At 36.1% G+C, this 19,338-nt stretch overlaps 1 protein-coding gene across 2 annotated transcripts in view; it reads right to left on the bottom strand.

Annotated features, from left to right (window-relative positions):
• Adgrb3 (adhesion G protein-coupled receptor B3) overlaps positions 1-19,338 on the bottom strand; it is a 729,546-nt gene that overhangs the window by 145,463 nt on the left and 564,745 nt on the right. For both annotated transcript variants that reach the window (XM_041655382.1, XM_041655381.1), the window contains exons 17-19: positions 12,476-12,602; positions 10,796-10,899; positions 6,649-6,751 (exon numbers count right to left, since the gene is read on the bottom strand). In XM_041655382.1, coding sequence (XP_041511316.1) covers positions 6,649-6,751; positions 10,796-10,899; positions 12,476-12,602 — 334 coding nt within the window. The remainder of the gene's footprint in view (positions 1-6,648; positions 6,752-10,795; positions 10,900-12,475; positions 12,603-19,338) is intronic.

Below are 19,338 nucleotides of genomic sequence, written 5' to 3'. Positions count from 1 at the left end.
TTTTGGAGCAATAGATGGCATTGAGATAGAGGAACAATGTTCTGGGATGAAGTACTGCATGGAGCAAGAAGTCATCAATTGACTTTGATGAGCCACAAGTGGTGTGGGACAATTGTCTATATTCTGTCAATTATATTTAAAATAAATGCTGATTGGTCAGTAGCTAGGCCGGAAGTACAGGCAGGACAACCAGATAGGAAGTAGAGGCAGGTCAATGAGAACAGAATTCTGGGAAGAGGGAAGCCCATTCCTCTGCAGTCCTGTCCCACCCACAGAAGAAGCAAGATGTGATTGCCTCACTGAATAAGGTGCCAAGCCATATGGCTAGCATAGATAAGAATAATGGGCTAATATAAGACATAAGAGTTAACAAGAAGTATGAGCTAATGGGCCAATCAGTTTATAGCAAATGTAGACCTCTGTGTAATTTCTTTGGGACTTAAGGATTGTGGGAACTGGGCAGGACAGAAACCCTGACAGCACACAAGCAGTGTGGTGTTGCAGGTGTGATGAAATAAAACCCAATAAAATAGAATGAGGATGGGGCATCACTAGAATGTTTAAGATCAATGTTTTCCCCAGTTTTCTAAGTTGTAGTACTCTTAAGTAAAATTTATTTCTGAATCCAAGTACATTAATGAAGAAAAAGTAGTGAATACAAAGATGATTAAAACATGCTCCAGTCCTTTCATGTGTTCACAATTTGAAAAATAACTTGCATAGACAATACATATGTGCATATATCAGATTTGAATTCTAGTTTGTCAGTTGAGCTGCAGAACAAATTGGGTTTAATGATGCTAGATGCAGCAATTGTTCCTGACAGAGACAGGACTGAGTTTGAGAACTGAGAGTTCAGCAGGCTTAGGGAGATGACATACTGGTCTTGTATGGGGTCGGTAAAGATATTAAGGGTAATTCCCAAAGTTCTGGCATATAAAACTGGTTAGAGACTGCAAAAAAGACATTCCTTTAAAAACTGTGTTGAGTTGGAATGAGGACCCAAACAGTGATGCTAATACAGAGTAGGAAATTGTGCAAGAGGAAATCTGGGCTCAAAAGTAAGCAGAATAAGATGATGATCACTACAGGAACCCAGCATTGTCACCACTATGATCACAGCAGACATCCAAGGAATGCTTACCAAGCACTGGACTCTGGGTTCAAAACAACACAGGACTGTCTTAGGTAGCCTTGACAAGAAGCTAACATGTCGGTCTGTGTATTGTGTTTCAGGTCATGGAACTAGAAGTGGAACATTTAGGATATTAAGACTTTTCTTCTCAAGACATTCTTAACCATCAGCCGCTGAGCGAGAGACTGATCCCTCCCAGTACAGGATGCAGAAAAATGGAACTTCAAGGCAGGAATTCTGGTTTTGTGGCCTTGGTTGGGTACAGAATGGAAGCTGAGAGAAGCATATTCACATGCCTTCTCTGAAGCTGGCGTCTAAGTGAGTGTGTGACTAAGCTTTGTCTATGGGCAAAGAATGTCTTAGGCAAATTAGCAGAAGCAGAAAGAGGGCTTGACACAATTTAAGATATCCAAATGCTGCAGAATTTCATTTTTAAAAGGTTCAAATCGGATCAAAGAAAAACATCTTCCCTTGCCTATAATCTTCTAATTAGGTCCATCCTTATTAAATGTCCCTTTAAAAACTACAGAATTAAAACGTGTCAAGTGGACTGGAGAGATGGCCCAAGTTGCTTGCTAAAGACAAGGCTAAGTCACATTTCAGTTTAGAAAACCAAAACAAACAAAGAGAAGCAACTTTGTGGAGTATGTGATTTTTTAAAAGTGCTCTAAGGCAGACATCCTTTGTACCTTTTACAGTTTTTTTAGTTGAAATACATAGCCAATTATACAATCCAATTCTATATAGTATAAAAACCCATGAGATCAAACTGTCTAAATATTGAGAAAATCATGCATAGCAAATAGTTTAGCTGTTTCTATTTCCCAGTTGATGGTGACTTTTGATTGAATACTAGTCTTCTAAGACTAAAGTTAGTTCCCCTCATTTTTGAGTATTTTTTGAAACTTTAATCTTTTGCGCTGGATAGAATGGCTTAATGTTATTTGATCATACTTTGGTATTTTTCATATGATGCAATACTAGTTAGTTTAATCTTTAATCATGTAGGGGTCCACCAATGTGCAAGTCATAAGGATCAACTGGTATTGTTTCAGAAAGTCCACACTTCAAAGAAGGCAGCTCCATGTCCTTCTTACCTAGTTTTATCTGCACATAATTAACATAAAACTCACTATCTAACACAATGCAAAAGTTTGGCCTCAACTGAGAGATTAGCATTTGGTTAACTGTTGTACAGTGATGAATTTCCTTTCATGAAAATACGGATAATTCATTATACATGGGTTGACTAAATACTGTTAGTCATTTCTTCCATTTGATTTTTGCTTGTTTGTTTGTTTTTGAGACAAGATCTAAGAATCCGTGGCTGTCTTGGAGCTCACTAAATACAACTGGCTGGCCTCTAACTCACAGCAATTCCCTTTCCTTCTGCCTCCTGAGTGCTGGAATTAAAGGTGTGAGCCACCATGTTCTGTTTATTTATATCCTTTGAATGAATAATATTTAATTTTCCACTGAGACATGCATCCTGAACCTGTTAGAGAAAGGGTCACAAGTTTATGCCCAATCATTCTGTACTAGCCATTGGATAAGGTATTTTTCTGATTGAGTCTTGGTGACTAAAGGCCACAGAATTCTGTTATAGAATGTGCTATGCTAATTTCAGAGAATATTTCCATACAGGTCATGGGCAAAGTATCAAAATATAAAAGACCTGCATTCTGCCTGAGTCTCCAGAACAAGTTTTGTTCATAATTTGTTAACAAGGATTGTTCTACTCACTCTGGGTGTGTGATATTTCATTTTAACTCAGTAGTAAGGTTAAGATGAAAACCCTGAGCTATCTTCAAATACACTCAACTTCTTGTTTGTTTATCATTACTTAACTACCATGGTAGTCAAAAAAAATAATTTTGTCCAACTTTGCTTCATTCTCTTGAGTTCTGTGGAATCTTTGGAATGATGAAGCACATCACACACTTTTGCAACAAAACAAAAATATTTGGGGGAACTTTGGTGAACAAGTAAACTATTTTCTGAGTTTATCTGTATCTGAAACATTCATTGCTTACTGCAAAATAACAAACAACATAAAAAATAATCTATAAAAACTACAGAATTACACAGGCCTTTTTATGATATAAACTCATGGACAGTCAATTTGAGTGAAACATGAATATCCTGGCTGAGGTTTTTGAATGTATAAAGAGATCAAAGGGCCAAGATACTTTATGAGAAAAGCTCAAAATACAATGAAGCAAGTTATAATTAAATTTTACAACAGCGTTTTAAGAGGAGATAAGATTGTGCCTTTGGTTCCTTATTTTACTGCCAGCTGTTGAATCTATAGTTTAAATATTGAGTGTACTCATATTTTAAACAGTGGATTATTTTGGATTGTTTCTACTCCAATTCAAAAGCAAGCAGAGAGCACAGCGTGCTAATCAGGTCAATTATATTTCAACAGAGAGTCGGGAGAAACTACACTTCAACCCTTCAGCACGATGCTGGACAGCAGCAGGAAATGCCAGTTTTCACACAAAGTAGACAAGATAGTAGTACCAGATAATTTGCTCATCAAGATTCTTTCTCCTACGTTTCCTTTTATTTTTTTTTAAATGGGGAATATTTAAGTCCTAGTCAAAACTTATCAGAAAAGTCAAACATAGGAATCAGACCAATTACAAATCATCTATAGTAGCAAAGAAGTCCTACAGATAACCCCAAAACAAATAAGACACATTTGGCTACTAGTCACTATTTTTAAATTTTCCTTCCTTTGAGTTTATATAGATTATATTTATATGAAAAATACACATTTTTTTTGCCGTGTTGTATGGTAACAACGTCACATAACCTAAACACATATAAAATCAAGTATGTTCAATTTAATTAGACTCAAAAAATGTATCAGATACATAATTGTTCCCCCTAGGAAATCTGATATTGTTTAGAATGATTTAGAATAAAATTTCATTTTTTTCAATTTTTAATCTCCTTATAATTCTAATATTAATAGCCCTAAGCTGTTAATGTAAGAACATCAGTGCAGAACCAATAACACAAAATTAATGTAGAATAAGAGAAAAACCACATGATCATCACCACCTACTAGCCACTCCTCCCCACAAGCATCAATAACTAGCAGCAAAAATTAGCATAGTCAATCTGGAACAAGCCCACTATGGTTCCAACACCACATGAAACCTATTCTGTAGCTAGTTTCCCGGGGAGAAACCATACCATAGAAAACTTTTCTTTAGTTTTTAATAAGCACACACCAGCCATTTCTCACAATCAGAAATGAAAAGGAAAGCAAGGCTTGTCTTATCTTGCCTCTGACATTCAAAATATTTGAAAGCACCAAGAAAAGATACTATTTTTAAAATGAGGACACAAAAACCTTGAAAAGGCTAAAATGGACATGTAAAGAGAATATTTTGTTCATTTATTTTTGAACATTCTAGCTTCTGGATATTGCTAACATTTAGATCTACACAATCACAATATGGTTGTCATTAGCCATGTGTTACCATTGAAAAATAGAGATGTAGCTAGTTTAAACGAGAGGCAATTTAAGTCTTAAAATATACTCCAGATTATGAAGACTTGAGGTGACAAAATATTCTATTAATAATTTTATATTAATTACACTGTTAAATAGTTATAGTGAGTTAAATATAACATCTTTCAATGATTTCAATTGTTCATTTTCACTTTTAAAAATTTAGTCAGTAAAAATGTAAGTTATGGATGTGGTTAGATTTGTATTTCTGTAGGTGAGGCAAGATGTAGGTCAGAATCTTAACAATAAATTTCTTAATAAACATTATAGAAAGATCTATTCTACTAGTTGCACTAGTAATTTCTTGTTACATCATATGAAATAGTTTTTAAAAGCATATATCCTACTGAACATAGATGTTCTCCACAGTGCAATGAGAGGCAGAACCCTAGAATTTAGGATGTAAAAAGTAATGGGTAGTAAGCATTTTATATGGAAACCTTCAAAGTGGGCTCAGTCTCAAACAGATTCTGGCTTGATTTGTTTTTCCTGGTTCCTGGACTCTTCTTTTGCATGGGGAAGTTCAAAAACAGTCAATTAAGGAACTGAGACTAGGGACTAAGTGAGCAAAGAGGATCTGCAGCCCAGCACACAGGGAGGAGGCAAACAGGAGAAAAGCATGGTAACAGAGTTCACACCACCTCTTCTTTCTCTCTGCTTCCTTCACCTTCACTTCTTCCAACAATCCTTTCCTTCTCATCTGACACATATGTCCAGCTTCATCTTTTCAACTCAGGTACTTTTGTGTCTTCTTCCTTCCTTCCTATTCTAATTGGTCTCTTGTTCACTGCTGGTCTTCCTTTCTGTCTCTCTGATTTCCATTCTCTTATCGATTTCTTCTAAGAAGTTACATTACTTATTCCTAACAAGGCCATGTACTAGCTTTTAATAAGTTTCCTATTCTTTTATCTCTTTGTGAAGAAAAAGAAACAAGAAACATATTAAAAACTCAAGAACATAGAACTAGTTTTTATTTTCTAGGCTAACACGTTGTTGTTTTGGTTTGTCTTAAGGATTAGCGGCTTACCCTTGGGTTTTTCTGGTCTGGAGCAATGTGGTTCAAGGAGAAAAGTATACCTCCATGGCCCTATTTAGACTCAGAATAGATTCCTTGGGTGGGAATTATGAATCTTAGGGTTGTAAGTTAGCAGGGTAACCAGACATAGTCTTTATACATGTGTTATATGTATCTATTTAAAAAGCTTCTAAAAAGAAGTATTGGAGTGTTTAACTTTAACCATTGGTTTTGGTGTTTGCAATAAGATTTGTTTTAATTACTTCTAAGACAATGAGGCCTGGGTAAATTAACTTGAGGCTGGGTTTCCTGCAGAATAGTTCATTAAAGATAGTCATATGGAAGACAATAAGGACATTCAACCAATATACATTCATCAATTCCCAAAGCTAGGACATATAGGTCCACTCTGACAAAAAGTAGTTATATGCTTAAATAGCTACGATTTTGCTTAGGTATCACAATGCTTTCAGCAAAGAAAATTTCCCAAAGGTCTAGACATAGTTGTAGACTCTGTGATTACTGTATATTCACCATTTTGAAGGTAGATTTTCAGTGATGCTATGATTATAATTCATTGATACAGTCATTTTAGTAATTGGTATGCAAATAAATTAGACCTAAACACAGACATTATGTTGAATTCAATTTGAATGCTACACAATTGGGACAATAAATAAAAAATATTGGTTGTTGGTGTCTCGGTGCTTTCAAGACTTACAGCTTTGATGTCACGTTAAACACATTTTCTGAGTATGATACAGTCTACAGCACTAAATAATTGTAAGCCAACCAAAGATTGATTGTTGACTGTAATAGGCTGTATTTAGCTATTCATTTATTCAGAAACTAAAGGAATAATTAAAATCACGTATTTCAATAGTTACTTGGAATAAATACTTAGACAAATCAGTAACCAACTATATGCTGAAACTAATGCACACATAGAAGCAGAAGCATTAGCAATCATACCTTATTGTGCGTCTGGGTCTGTCCAACGAGTATGAGAATATTGGATGAGATGATAGACAGGCAGAAGTTAATTAGAATTATGGACCTCTCAGAGCGGATGTACCTGGTCAGAGAGAGAAAGAAACATGACAAATTTTATGTCATGTAATTAGTGGAATTAACTCAAAGAAGGAATCTGACCCCAGGTTTCACTTAAAGATATGAAAAACCATTTTTAATATATATTTTCCTTAGGTACCCAATTTTAGAGTACATGGCATGTCAAGAAACCTTTAGACTTATTTTTTCTGTGATGTCATAATTGAGAGAACCTAACTTGTACATTCAGAGAACAATGCTTTCTTTTGTCCTAGTAAAAGTAATTTCTTCGAATTACATTAACCATTATAATCACTTTCTTACATATGCACATACATATTTATAATATCTATATCAACCAAGAGAAACACTGAGGCCCAACAGTAAAACCCCACCCAGATTTTGAAGCAACTCTCCTATATACTAGAAGGATGCATTACTTTTGTGAAGCCATGGACATCAGCAGCTACTCAAGCATTTTTATGTAGCTAGGCTGTTCCTTATGTCCTTGAGTGTCTCTTTGAAGAAAAAGAAGTAGCAGAAGTCTTTATATATAAAAATGATCTCAAGCGATCATTTACCATTAGACTAGAATACTCTTGGTGACATCTATATTTTACACTTAGGAAGATATATATATAGATATATATATATATATATATATAATATATCTGCTATATGATTTAAAAGTGCACTAAGAATGAAAGTAATAGCAAAAGCTGTTCAGAATCAAAGGTTCTACCAGCTGTTTACCATCAAAGGGCAGCAGTTATTTTGCTTAACTCTACCCTGGGATTGCCACTAAGTACCAATACTGTAAAAGAACCTTGTACATGATGTGTGTCTCGGTCTGTTATATTTGTATTATAACAGGGGACCTCATTCCATAGCTGGCATAGGATTTTCTATGCAATGATAGATGGAGAAACCAAAGATCTAGAGGAACTTCATGAAAGTTATAATCTCACAACGTTCTTTCCATTTTCTCACTTTATTTTTCAAGAGTGTGTAGGCAGCAGTCACACACTAAGGAAACTAAAGCAAAGTATAAGCAACACCAAGCCAGGAGGTGATGGCGCACACCTTTAATCCCGACCCTTGGGAGACAGAGACAAACCGATCTCTGTGAGTTTCAGACCAGCCTGGTCTACAGAGCGAGTTCCAGGACAGGCTCCAAAGCTACAAAGAAACCCTGTCATGAAAAGAACAAAAACAATACAAAACAAAACAAAACAAAAAAAACAAAAACAAACCACCAAAACACAAAAATTAGGTTTCATAATGTAAGGGAAATTTTCTTCACAAATTGGACTAATCTAGGTTGATAGCACAAAATGGGTTTCAAGAGTTGTTGTCCATTGTTCCTGCATTTTGAATATCTAAACATGACAAATCATACACCGGGCTGCTAAAGGTAGCAACAAATATTCTTTTGTTCTTTATTTTTTTTTTTTTTGTGGATGAAGGCTATAAATCTTTTCTGATGTTAATGGCTTCCATGACGATACAAACACACATCTTGACACCATCAAAAGGATTTCAGTGACATTTTCTGTTTATAAACAGAACAAAACTAAACCCAGACTGGGGAAATATAAAAGGCCAACTGGCTGCCCCAAATGCTATTGAGATGCTTCCTTTTCTTAATAATACTGAGGCATATTATTGCCTTAAATTCTGTTAAGAATTGTTACTACTTTCCATGCTCTCATATGACATTTTATATTTTAAAGAAAATTTGTGAATTTGTGAAAATTGTGTCAATAAGTTGACCGAGAGAACAAGTTGGATTGCCTTTTGATGTAACAGTGTATTTTAGCTAGTTGTATGGCTAGACAAAGAGAAAACAGCTTAATGTATTATTATTGTTACATTATCAACATAATCATGATAACCAAAAGTGTTAATGGCAAAGAAAGTGAAATCTCCGAGAACTGAAATCAAGTGGATCACAAATGCAAGGCAGGCACCGCCACTGAGCCACACTTTCAGCCTTCTTAGTTGTTAAGGAACATCTGGAAAGCACTACATGGGGGCAACTCCAAGTTTCAAACCAGCATATCAACTATAAAGTAATTTCATTTTAGAAAACACTAGAAAAAAATTAACCCTAAATATTTTTATTAGAGAAAAAGGCAGGAAGATTCCCAGCACTCTTTCAGCTGAATCAAAATGTTTTAGGGACTATGTACTTGTTGGTGTTTATGAAGCACTTTGAATGGATCTTGCTCCAAGATCCATTGAGAAACTCATGAATCTTCACACTTCTTTCAAGAAGTAATTATTATTTCAATTCTCCAATGGATAGACGATGAAGTGATGACCACTTAAGCCTTAGGAATCCAGATTTGTGCGGTTGCTTGGTACTCTTTTCTGTAATTCTCAACATCAGTCTAGATTTTGATGATTTTCAGAAATTCCTAGAATTTCATTGTAGTAAGAGACTGTTCTGTCTTTTCTGAATTTTAGAAAAATTCAGATCAATCAACAAATACATCATATACTGATTTTGGCCATTCATGTGTGTGTGTGTGTGTGTGTGTGTGTGTGTGTGTGTGTGTGAGAGAGAGAGAGAGAGAGAGAGAGAAGAGAGAGAGGGGGAGGGGCATGACAGAAGGTAGAATTGACACATAAACAGAAACTGCTGAAAACTGAATTTACTTCTAGACTCCAGTGGGGGTAAGAATTATAATGTTATTATGATTACCTAATATTAGCCAATTGCTTCATGTTTTTAAAAAGGGCATTGTCCTTCACTCATGGGAAGTTGGATTCTTCAAGCCTGTCAGTATGTTTTTACAGCACAACAGCCTGATTGAGTTTTGGACATACAATTCTGTTATTAACAATGTCATCCCAATAGCAGGCACCTTTCAAATTTCCTTTTTCACCATTATGTCAGTGTTTCTCTGCTGTACCATAATATTGCAGTGATGAAGAACTTCTGTTATGTACCCAGGCTTGAATGTATACACACTTTATTTTTTCACAAGACATAAAAAAATCCTAATGTCTTTGACTATTTAAATATCTTTCACAATTAATTCTTCCTTTGAAGAGAGTGAAAGCCACAGTAGACAGAAATGTTTTGTTTAAATATCAATATTAATCTAAATAAATATCCCTTATTAAATAGTAATTGATTTTTAATTTTTCAAATGATTGTATAAAACCCTAAGAAAACATAAAAGGCTTTGAGGTAGGCACATCAACTTTTGCAATTTTAAATATATCAAATAGTCAGGAAACAATAGATAATTATCTGCATACTAATGTAATACTGCATTCTAGACCACCTTAACAATGACAATGGTAATAACGCCTTTAACTGTTAAAATTATAAAATCCATTTAAAAGTTTGGTCCTATGGTACATACATATACGTTGTCAATACCTGAGTAGACACACCAAACCTCATAGGCCCAATTCTTACTAGCATCCTAAACAATTACCTAGCAATTACCCAGAAAAAATATTAAATTTCAACAGACTATGAAATAGATGCAATTTAAAATATGAGAGAAAATTTCCCAATAATTCCCTTTCCTATTTCTATGATATCCTTTCATCAAACTTGCTCAAAATCTGACTCACACCAAACACTAAAGTATGTGACCTTTTGTGGAGAACACTGGTATTTTCTTAATGCTTTTAACATCAGAGCAGTCTTTACTCATTGTGCAGGACATACTGAAATCATGTCTGGCACTCAAGAACTTGACATCCTATTCCTGCAGAGAAAACTTTGACTGTACAAACAGCAACGGATATAAACAATATATCACAGAGAAGGAACTTGAAACATATGAGAGTTGTGCTTACATGTGAGGAACTTGTTGAAATCTACCATTATATCAGCTAGAAGAAAAGTAGGCATGTGTGTTCCATTTATCTATTCTTACCACAGACAAATAAAGGGAATAAAGTGAGCTAATATGGTTCCTGTGTTCCAGTTCAATTACAGAAGTTCTAATTCTGTTACAAAAAAATGCTGCTTTCAATATGTGACGAAGACTTTAACACACGGAAACCAAGTTCTCCATCTCAAGTCTATTCATTCATTACATACCTCCATAGCGCTGCATAGACAACTGCCAAGGTGATCAAGGCTAGGCAGGAGAGGCCACTGCCTACTATGAGAGTTACTGAAGGGGTCCCAGAAGATTCCATGACCTGTAAGTTAAGGGGGAAAAAGAAAAGAAAGAGAAATTTGACATGAATAAAAACAAATTCTAAACTCGGAGAAACTAAGCTATCACTCAAGAATAGCATAAATAGTTGTTATGGTTACCAGATAATTAACCACAGAACACTCGGTTCACACATCCTCAAGCTCCAAAATGACTAAGTCTAGCTCACCTTTCTCTCACACTGTGAAGTAATGAAGTCTTCGGAGTTTAAAATGTTTGATTACAGCCCAATTGCTTAAAGTTTTCTCAAGGACCCCAAACTACAACTGAATCATCATTCACAGGTGAAATTTCCTTTGAGTGAAATTGGAAGCAGCAGGTTTTTGCTGTGCCCCTCACCCCAACTAAGTACAGGTTAATCATTTCACCATATGATTCTTGGTACGATTTGCCTTGCTACTCCTATTTACAAATCATGATGCGATGGTACACAGTTACTGAAAAACTGAAACTTTCTGACTTTTTACAACTTTGTTCTGAGTCAAGTATTCCCACATTAAATTTTACTTGCTTGGCTTCCAAGAATAAGAAGAAAATGGAATGCTATACTTAGGATCTTCACAGATATTTTTCTTATGAACAAAGTATGTGGAGATAATTTCCATAGTGCCAGTATTAGTCCCTAAAACCATGACCTTGAAAAATAAGCTTATAGCTTTTAAAATCTGTTATATACATAGTACAAACATCCAATGATCCAAATGGCTTCTTTTCTTAGACAGTAACATGACCATAACTAATGCAGTCAGCTGTTTTTCATAAATTTTTATATTAGAAGTTTGAAGCAATACACTAAGTGTGCCACAAAATCTGTATCAAATTATTAGGTATATGAATCATTAAAACGAGTAAAAGGAGTGATGTCTAGGCCAAATTTAGGCAGGAATCATTTTTTATCAGAACATTTATTTGTTATTATTTCAATTTTCTGTAAAATTTTGTCAAAATACATTTGGTAAAACATTTTTCTTTTGGACGGTTCTGTACAGCTCTCTCTTTCAGAAACTATCTTTTTTTCCTTTTGCAAAAATCTACATGCTTTTAAGGAATGCTTTTACAGTTCTAAACAACCACGTCTCCATGAAAACTTAATTTGATTTAAAAATACACATGTATCCAAGGACACCCTCAGAAAACCTGTACTGAAAATGTCCAATGCAGATATGCAATGTGTTCAGCTGTAGTGTCTGGGGTCTTCCTTCTACTCCTAACAGCATTGTCACAAATTCTCCCAGAACAGCCCTCCAGCTTTAAAATAAACGTTGAGTTGGCAATTATTTTTATATGGAAGTTTGCAGAATATTAGTGATATCAGAGTACATCTTCAATACTATACTGCAGAAATACCAAGTTATAAGACATAGAATTGAGTAGAATTTAGTTATCGCACACCAACTAGAATTCATTCCCCCAAGCTACTGTAGCTGAGGAGAAGAACCCGATTTTGCCACCCTGCAACAATTTTCTATTTCCCCCTTTGAAATGCAGTTCCCTGGAGAAACACTAGCCACAATGTCCCTGCCTTTGCATTAAAGCCGTGTTTTCCCTTTGTTACTTACTATTTCTCTAGGTTGCTGAGCCAAAATGGCGAAGGTAGAGAGCCGATCACATAAGCATTTCGTATGGGATGCATCGGTAAGCACAGTTTTACATCCCTGGGTGGACCACGTTCCCAAAGACTCGTTCCTGCAAAGGGGGTGGAGGGGAGATCGGGATAAATACGCCTGACAGCCAAGTCCGTAAAGAAGAAAATGCAGTTTAATTGAGAGAATCGCCTACTGTAATTCCCGTACAGGAAAAAAAAAATCTACTTGTTGTTGAACAGGACGTAATTTAGATGCATCTCCAGTAATGCTAAGCGAGAGTGGGAAAAAAGCAAGCAGGCGGTGGTGCGGCGTGCAGGGAGCTGTCCAGCGCCGGAGGTGCTGAAATCAGGACTAGCTCTGTCCAGCCCTCTGAGAGGAACGGCGGCGGCAGCAGCGGCACCAGTAGCCGCTGAGCGTTGGCAGACACTTGCTATGTTCATCGGATCGTTTCAAACACTCAGAGTGTAAAGAGGCTTTTCATATTTTCATCCCAGCTCTGATTCCAGGCCCGTGGTTTGGACCGTGAATGCTGTCTTTTAAAAGGCGGATTTCTCTAAAAAGCCTGCCTAAAAGGTTACATTGCTTGGGTTGGGTGATAGGATCTTCTCCGCTGCTGGAAAGGGATTTTTTTTCCCTTTAGAATTAGCTGCTGTGAAAATTTCACCCTGGAAACGGGAAGAGGCATCAGCTGGTTCCGACTCTCACTGCCTTTGCCTGGTATCCAGGGGAGGGGTGGGTTTCAGATGTAAGCTTCCCACTCCACATTTCACTTAGTCCAATGCTCCTCTAAAGCCCTTAATATTTCTTCCCCTCAAGACTCTTTGTCCAGGAGGAGAGACATTCAGCTAAAATCAAGTCCACTGAATATTTAGAATAAACCCACCCCAAAGTCCAGCAGGATGGGGGAGGGGGCCTGGTTCAATTTTCTCTTTGGTGTAGCCATTTAAAATGCTAAAGCATATGGTTTCTTTCCCACCCCAGCAGAACAATAAAAATGGTATCAACCTACGTCTTGTTAGTAGAGCTGGTGGCGACGGGGGAGAGCCCTGTCACCCCCTGCTGAACTACTCTATAGAAAGAGAGAAAAAGTGTGTGTGGGGGCGAGCTTCAAGGCTCAACCAATCAACTTTATTAACATTACACGTGCGCTGGATAGAATGCACCAATTGTCACCTCCCCTCCCCCAGGCATGGAAACTCTCCAGCTAGGAAACCTGTATGTATGAGTGTATTTAGAATTTAAGTCAAGTTACTATTTGTGTTAAAAATGACTCCAAAACTTGAAGGGGGAAAATAAACAACCACATGGCTTAGTGTTAGTTTCTAGGTATTGTTGGTTTTGCCTTTTACATTTCTTAATGCCTGAGGCCACTGGGTTAAGTGCACAGATAGTGTGTTTGAGATCAGTGATGGTTTCTCTCTGTCACTTAGATGTCCCACTTAAGCTACAGAGTATAGTTTACACTGTTCCTTTTTGGTGTCTATAGTGATGCCTTTTTTGATATTCACGGATTGATATCAAGAAGGAATAGACTATATTTGGGAACCATTAGGTAACAATTATGACCAATTTTAATAGAAATTTTCAGAATGTTGGTCACTTCAAATTTTTGTATATCTTCCATGATATCTCTCTATGCCAAATTAAAATTTAAAACTAAATGTAGTTTTACTTCTAGTATAACTGTTTCAAAGTATAATTCTAAATAATCATAGGCATGTAGTAAACAAATTATTTCATTAGCTGCATTCTCTTACTGTGAGTGTGTGTGTGTGTGTGTGTGTGATGTGAGTGTGTGTGTGCAACAATAAATCAAGGCCAAAATGAAAACCATTTATTTCAACTGGTCAAAGTTTAAAGAAGAAGATACCCTTAAGAAGCTGACATGTTTTAAAATGCTACAACTGTGTTATTAGCTCTGGAAGGCAGGTTGAATTCAATGAAATAACTGTCCTCTCAAGATGGAGCCTAGAACTTATGACTTCCACATGATGAATTTATGTCCAAGAAATGAATCCAATATCTTAAAGGAAAAGAACTTTACTGCAACCAAGACCTCCAAGAGACAAAGTTACATATTTATGTACATATAATGAGAGTTCATTACTAAAGAAATTAACATTATTGTACTCTGACTGTCAAATGCAAAGTGTGGATTCATTACAAAGTTGCTAGTCTCCAAAGATCATGTAAAATTTACAAGACATCTTTAGAAAAATGTGTCCATTTGCTTTACTCTGTACAGTGATTGCATGGCCGACCTTCACTAGCCCTAGGCAGAGGTAACTAACTGATTCCTAAGTGACAGTCCTTGACTCTTCCCTGTGCTCCTCCTCAACATGCCCCATGCCCTTTTCAGGTGTATCCTCTTGAGACTTTATCTCTCTTGGCCCTTCTCTAAAGTAGCACCCCTGTAATGATTTTATCTTATGCACAATAATGTATGCAATACTAAATATGGTTTAACATGCTTTTCCTGGTTTCAAATAAAATACAAAACACAATGTACTAAATCCTGCAGGAAGACAGCAGAATTTGGAGCAAGTGGTAGGAGAGATGATCTGAAAAGGTGAGAGAGGAGCTGTCAAGTTCTACATCTGGTTACTATTAAAAGTTGAATCACAAAAGAGGGATGTCATTCTGATGCTAAAGTATATAGCATTTCATAAAACGCCTTGCAATTTTATGACTGAGAACTCCTTTATTTAAGGGGCCAGGATCCCACCTGGATCAAGCTGGCCTCAAGCTCCAAATACAGCTGAGGATGACCATGAAAACTTCTGATATATCTGACTCTGCTTGCTGGGTGCTGGGATTACAGGCATGGGCCATCATGTCCAGTTTATATAGTGCTGGTGACTAAACTCAGGGCTTTGTTCATGCTCTATAAACATGAGTAACTGACCTACATCTCCAACCCCATAAAATTTTGGTTGTTTTTCAATTATTAGCCTATCCCTAACCATTATTATAAAACCTCTGGTATGTATTACGTGTATTTTCAAACTTTCCAAGTCTTACTTTCACTGTCTAGAGTTCTTTGAAAGCACAGCCCACATTTCTGATTGATTTCAGGGGTATACTGTAAAACAAACTGATAGGTGGTTGAGCTAATGAGAAGGGAAATTGTTGTCCTGTGCTGTATAGGACATGTTTTTAGACATCTTCACTGTTCTGACCATCACACTATTATTCCTCTGTCATAATTTTAATGATGCAAGAAAAGGTGTGACTGTGATTTTCTTTTTAAATGTGAAGCTTAGGTTGTCATTCATATGGGAAACATCAGACACTGAAATATGTGTGCAATGTAAAGATATAATTGAATAACAGAACCATAAAGTCAGAAGTAGATGCAAGGATGATATAGGTATCCACATTCTACTGAAAATTATACAGTTCCCTTTCATAATGTCTTTCTGTACATTATGTAATTTTTTTTCAAATAGTCTTTAAACACAGCTACGCTTGCAGAAATTCCACACAACCAGTAGATTCTTTGTTGGCTACACCTACATTCATCAGTGTTAGCTATTAGCTGTCACCTGCACATGTCTCTCTTGCTATTACTAGGCTGGCTAAAAGAAGGAGAACATTTTTCTGCACCAAGGATTTAAAAGTGCACTGAAAATGAAATAGAATGTAAGAATAAGGACTCTAATTGTGTTTACTTTATGACTTAATATTTATTCGAGGCCTTTATCCAACTTTCTAAGCATCTACATGGATGATTTTTGGATCACAGTGCTGGTTGTAATTTTAAAATTTATTCTTTAAAAAATATAGCATTTGTATATATCCTCTATTGCTTAAAATTACACATTGAAATTGAAGGAGAAGTTAACAGCTGATTGTTATAAAAAATTGTTTAGCTTTAAAAAAAACTAGCAAAATTTGTAGTAAAATGTTTCAAAACTGTTTCAGGATATTGTGGATTTAATCTTAACAAAAATCAGTACAAGTAGATGTTCCACTTTATTCTTCTACGGTTCAGCCATCCTTTCTCATATATCTCAATAAGCTGTCTTTAATATGATGGATTAAGATTTAGAAAGTTTATTACCACTTAGTTTATTGAGCCCACTTACTTAAAAATTAAAAATTACAACAGTAACTTTTAATATAGGGTTTCTGATTATATATCCCTCACAAGAAGAGTTATACCTTCTTTACCCAGCGTCACGTAGAAAAAAGAAAAATTTGAGCAGATGACAGCTAACAGTGAGCAGCTTTCTCCCAGCAGAATGTCTTCTGAAGAAATCCACTTGCTAATGATTTGTTTCTAAGGCTTAAGTAATTGACATTATTTTTTTAAACATATATTGCACTCAAATAATTATGTATAAGTGGTTCTCGTTTTAAGTTGCTTATGATATACAGGTTTAGAGAGTTCAGATGAGAAACTGTTCTTAATTTTGAGTAGAAAGTCTTTGATTACAGTTTCTGCATTTTGGAACCCTGTAGATGCTGAGACTTTACTATCTGTAGCCGTTGATACTATGGCTACACAATTTATAAAGCCAGAGTTTTGCTGTTACCTAAGTGATCATTTAATGCATTGTTTTTTAACCCTTGTTATTCATTCACATCACACAGAGAGCTTCAAAAATTGGCAGTGGGTGGGTCTTGAAGTTGACTGCTCAACATCACTGGTCTTTTTATGACACTTAGTTTCATGGAGAAGGAAAATGAAGCAGTGAACTTAGGACAATTGTTTTAAGTCAGAGTAAAAAGCCAAGCTTTTTCTCTTATTCTGAGGCTAGGGACTTTTAGAATGTATTTAAATTTTTATTATTTTAAAATATGTATAGGTGTGTGTGTTTGCACATGAGTATTTGCACATGAGTGCAAATTCCCACGGAGGCCAAACATATTGGATCTACTGGAGGCAGAACCGGAATTCAAGTGATTTCAAAGCATCTTCTTAGGTTCTGGGAAATGGGTGTTCTGGAAGAGCAACAGGTGCTCTTAACTGCTGAGTCATATCTCTGGCCCCACTACTGATTTTCTTTCTTTCTTTTTTTTTTTTTTTCCGAGACAGGGTTTCTCTGTAGCTTTGGTGCCTGTCCTGGAACTAGCTCTTGTAGACCAGGCTGGCCTCAAACTCCCAGAGATCCGCCTACCTCTGCCTCCCGAGTGCTGGGATTAAAGGTGTGCTCCACCACCGCCCAGCCTGATTTTCTTTTTAAATATTATTTTTATTGTATAGAAAGTCACAGGATTTGTCCAATTTTATCCTACTGAGTGCTAAGATTATGGTACAAAGTACCAGACCCAGTTTCTAATGTGTTTTAAAACAATACATAATAAAGATACCCTATGACATGTCTATGATGTTATAAAAGTCAGATCTAAAGATATGATATACCTATATTTTTATATATGTGTATGTATATGCATATACATATATATACACATACCGATAACTCTAAAAAGTGTAGCATTAACATGAAATATTTTGCTTATTGAGTGATTTCTTTCAACCACCAGGAATTTGGGAACCACGAAGAAGATAGTAGAATTAACACTGGAATTAACAGTGACCTTTTCATTCTATAAAGCAGGTTTATAATTAATCACCGAGAAACTGGGGACCAACAAGCTAGATCAACTGGTAAGGGTGTTTGATACCATGCCTGAAGGTCTGAGCTTGACCCATGTCTCCCATGTGGTGGGAGATAACTGACTTTCACAAGTTGTCTTCTGACCTACATGTTTGTGCGCACACACAGAAAAAAAATAATTAAAATATACATTACTTCGTTTCAAGAATGTTGAGTGCTTTGCTGATCGTTAACATTTCTACTCAGCACAGCCATATTTCCTGATAAATTCATCTCGTGTTCCTTATGTATGAGGTTAACCCTTGCAATGCCACATTAGAATTCTTGGTGCCTTTTGAGCTCTTTATCTTTTTTTTGAATCTCTGATTCGTTGCTTAACATTTAGTGGAGACTTAATGAAAAAAATGTTCCATCAACTTAATGACTTTTTTTTTTTTGGCAGTTTTAGGGAAGCTTTTTCTTCCAGGTACACTATTTTAGCTCTAGTCCACTTGCTGTCCTCCAGAACCAAGCAGACAGATCATTTGAGGAGTAACCAGGGGCTCTAAATAAACTCATCTATTTGCCTCTGGCTTCAGTCATCATTTAATGATAATCTCCGAAAGATTCAACGTTTCTTTCTTAATTATGTTCATTCCAGTAGAAAGACCCACATCAATACATGTTTATAGCATCATTTTCAAGTGCTTGATGAGGGAGAAGACACAGAAAAATAAATAAATGTAATTTTTAAAAGAAAACTGAAAGCCTGTTAGGGATGACGACCAGTAATCCTAGAATATGTTCTTTGCATTATTAAGTCAACAAATTATTGCAGAAAATGCTGTCGGGTCTGCCCTCAATGTCTAAATCACCACCATCTCTTGCTTGACTCAATTTGCTGCCGGGTTTATTGTTTCCATTTTTGCCTCCTCTCTCAAGTCCAACCCAGGGAGGCCATAAATATTCTAGTGTCAAATTATATCACTCATTAAAAAAATCTGTCAATTCTTTAGTCTTTTTAATTTTTCATTGCCCACCTCCAGCTCACAGTAAAATGCCAAGTCTTTACAGTGCTCTACAACCCCTGTACTGTTTTGTACCCAACTGTCTCTCTACTACCATCTCTTAAACATTCACTTTCGCATGTCTTTTCCAACTACAATGAGCCCCTTGTTGGCTCATGTTGGCATGCTGTGCTGGCTATTCCCTCAGTTCAGAATGTACTTTTCAGTTGTAAATATACTGCTCCCTACAAGTGGGAAAATAGCTGCCTTCATCTCATCCTATATG

This window comes from Microtus oregoni, unplaced genomic scaffold (genome assembly GCF_018167655.1).
Source record: "Microtus oregoni isolate MIOR12 unplaced genomic scaffold, Mior012 000007F_ref0000211, whole genome shotgun sequence".
Classification (NCBI taxonomy): domain Eukaryota; kingdom Metazoa; phylum Chordata; class Mammalia; order Rodentia; family Cricetidae; genus Microtus; species Microtus oregoni.
This window is presented reverse-complemented; position numbering and strand designations above follow the sequence as displayed.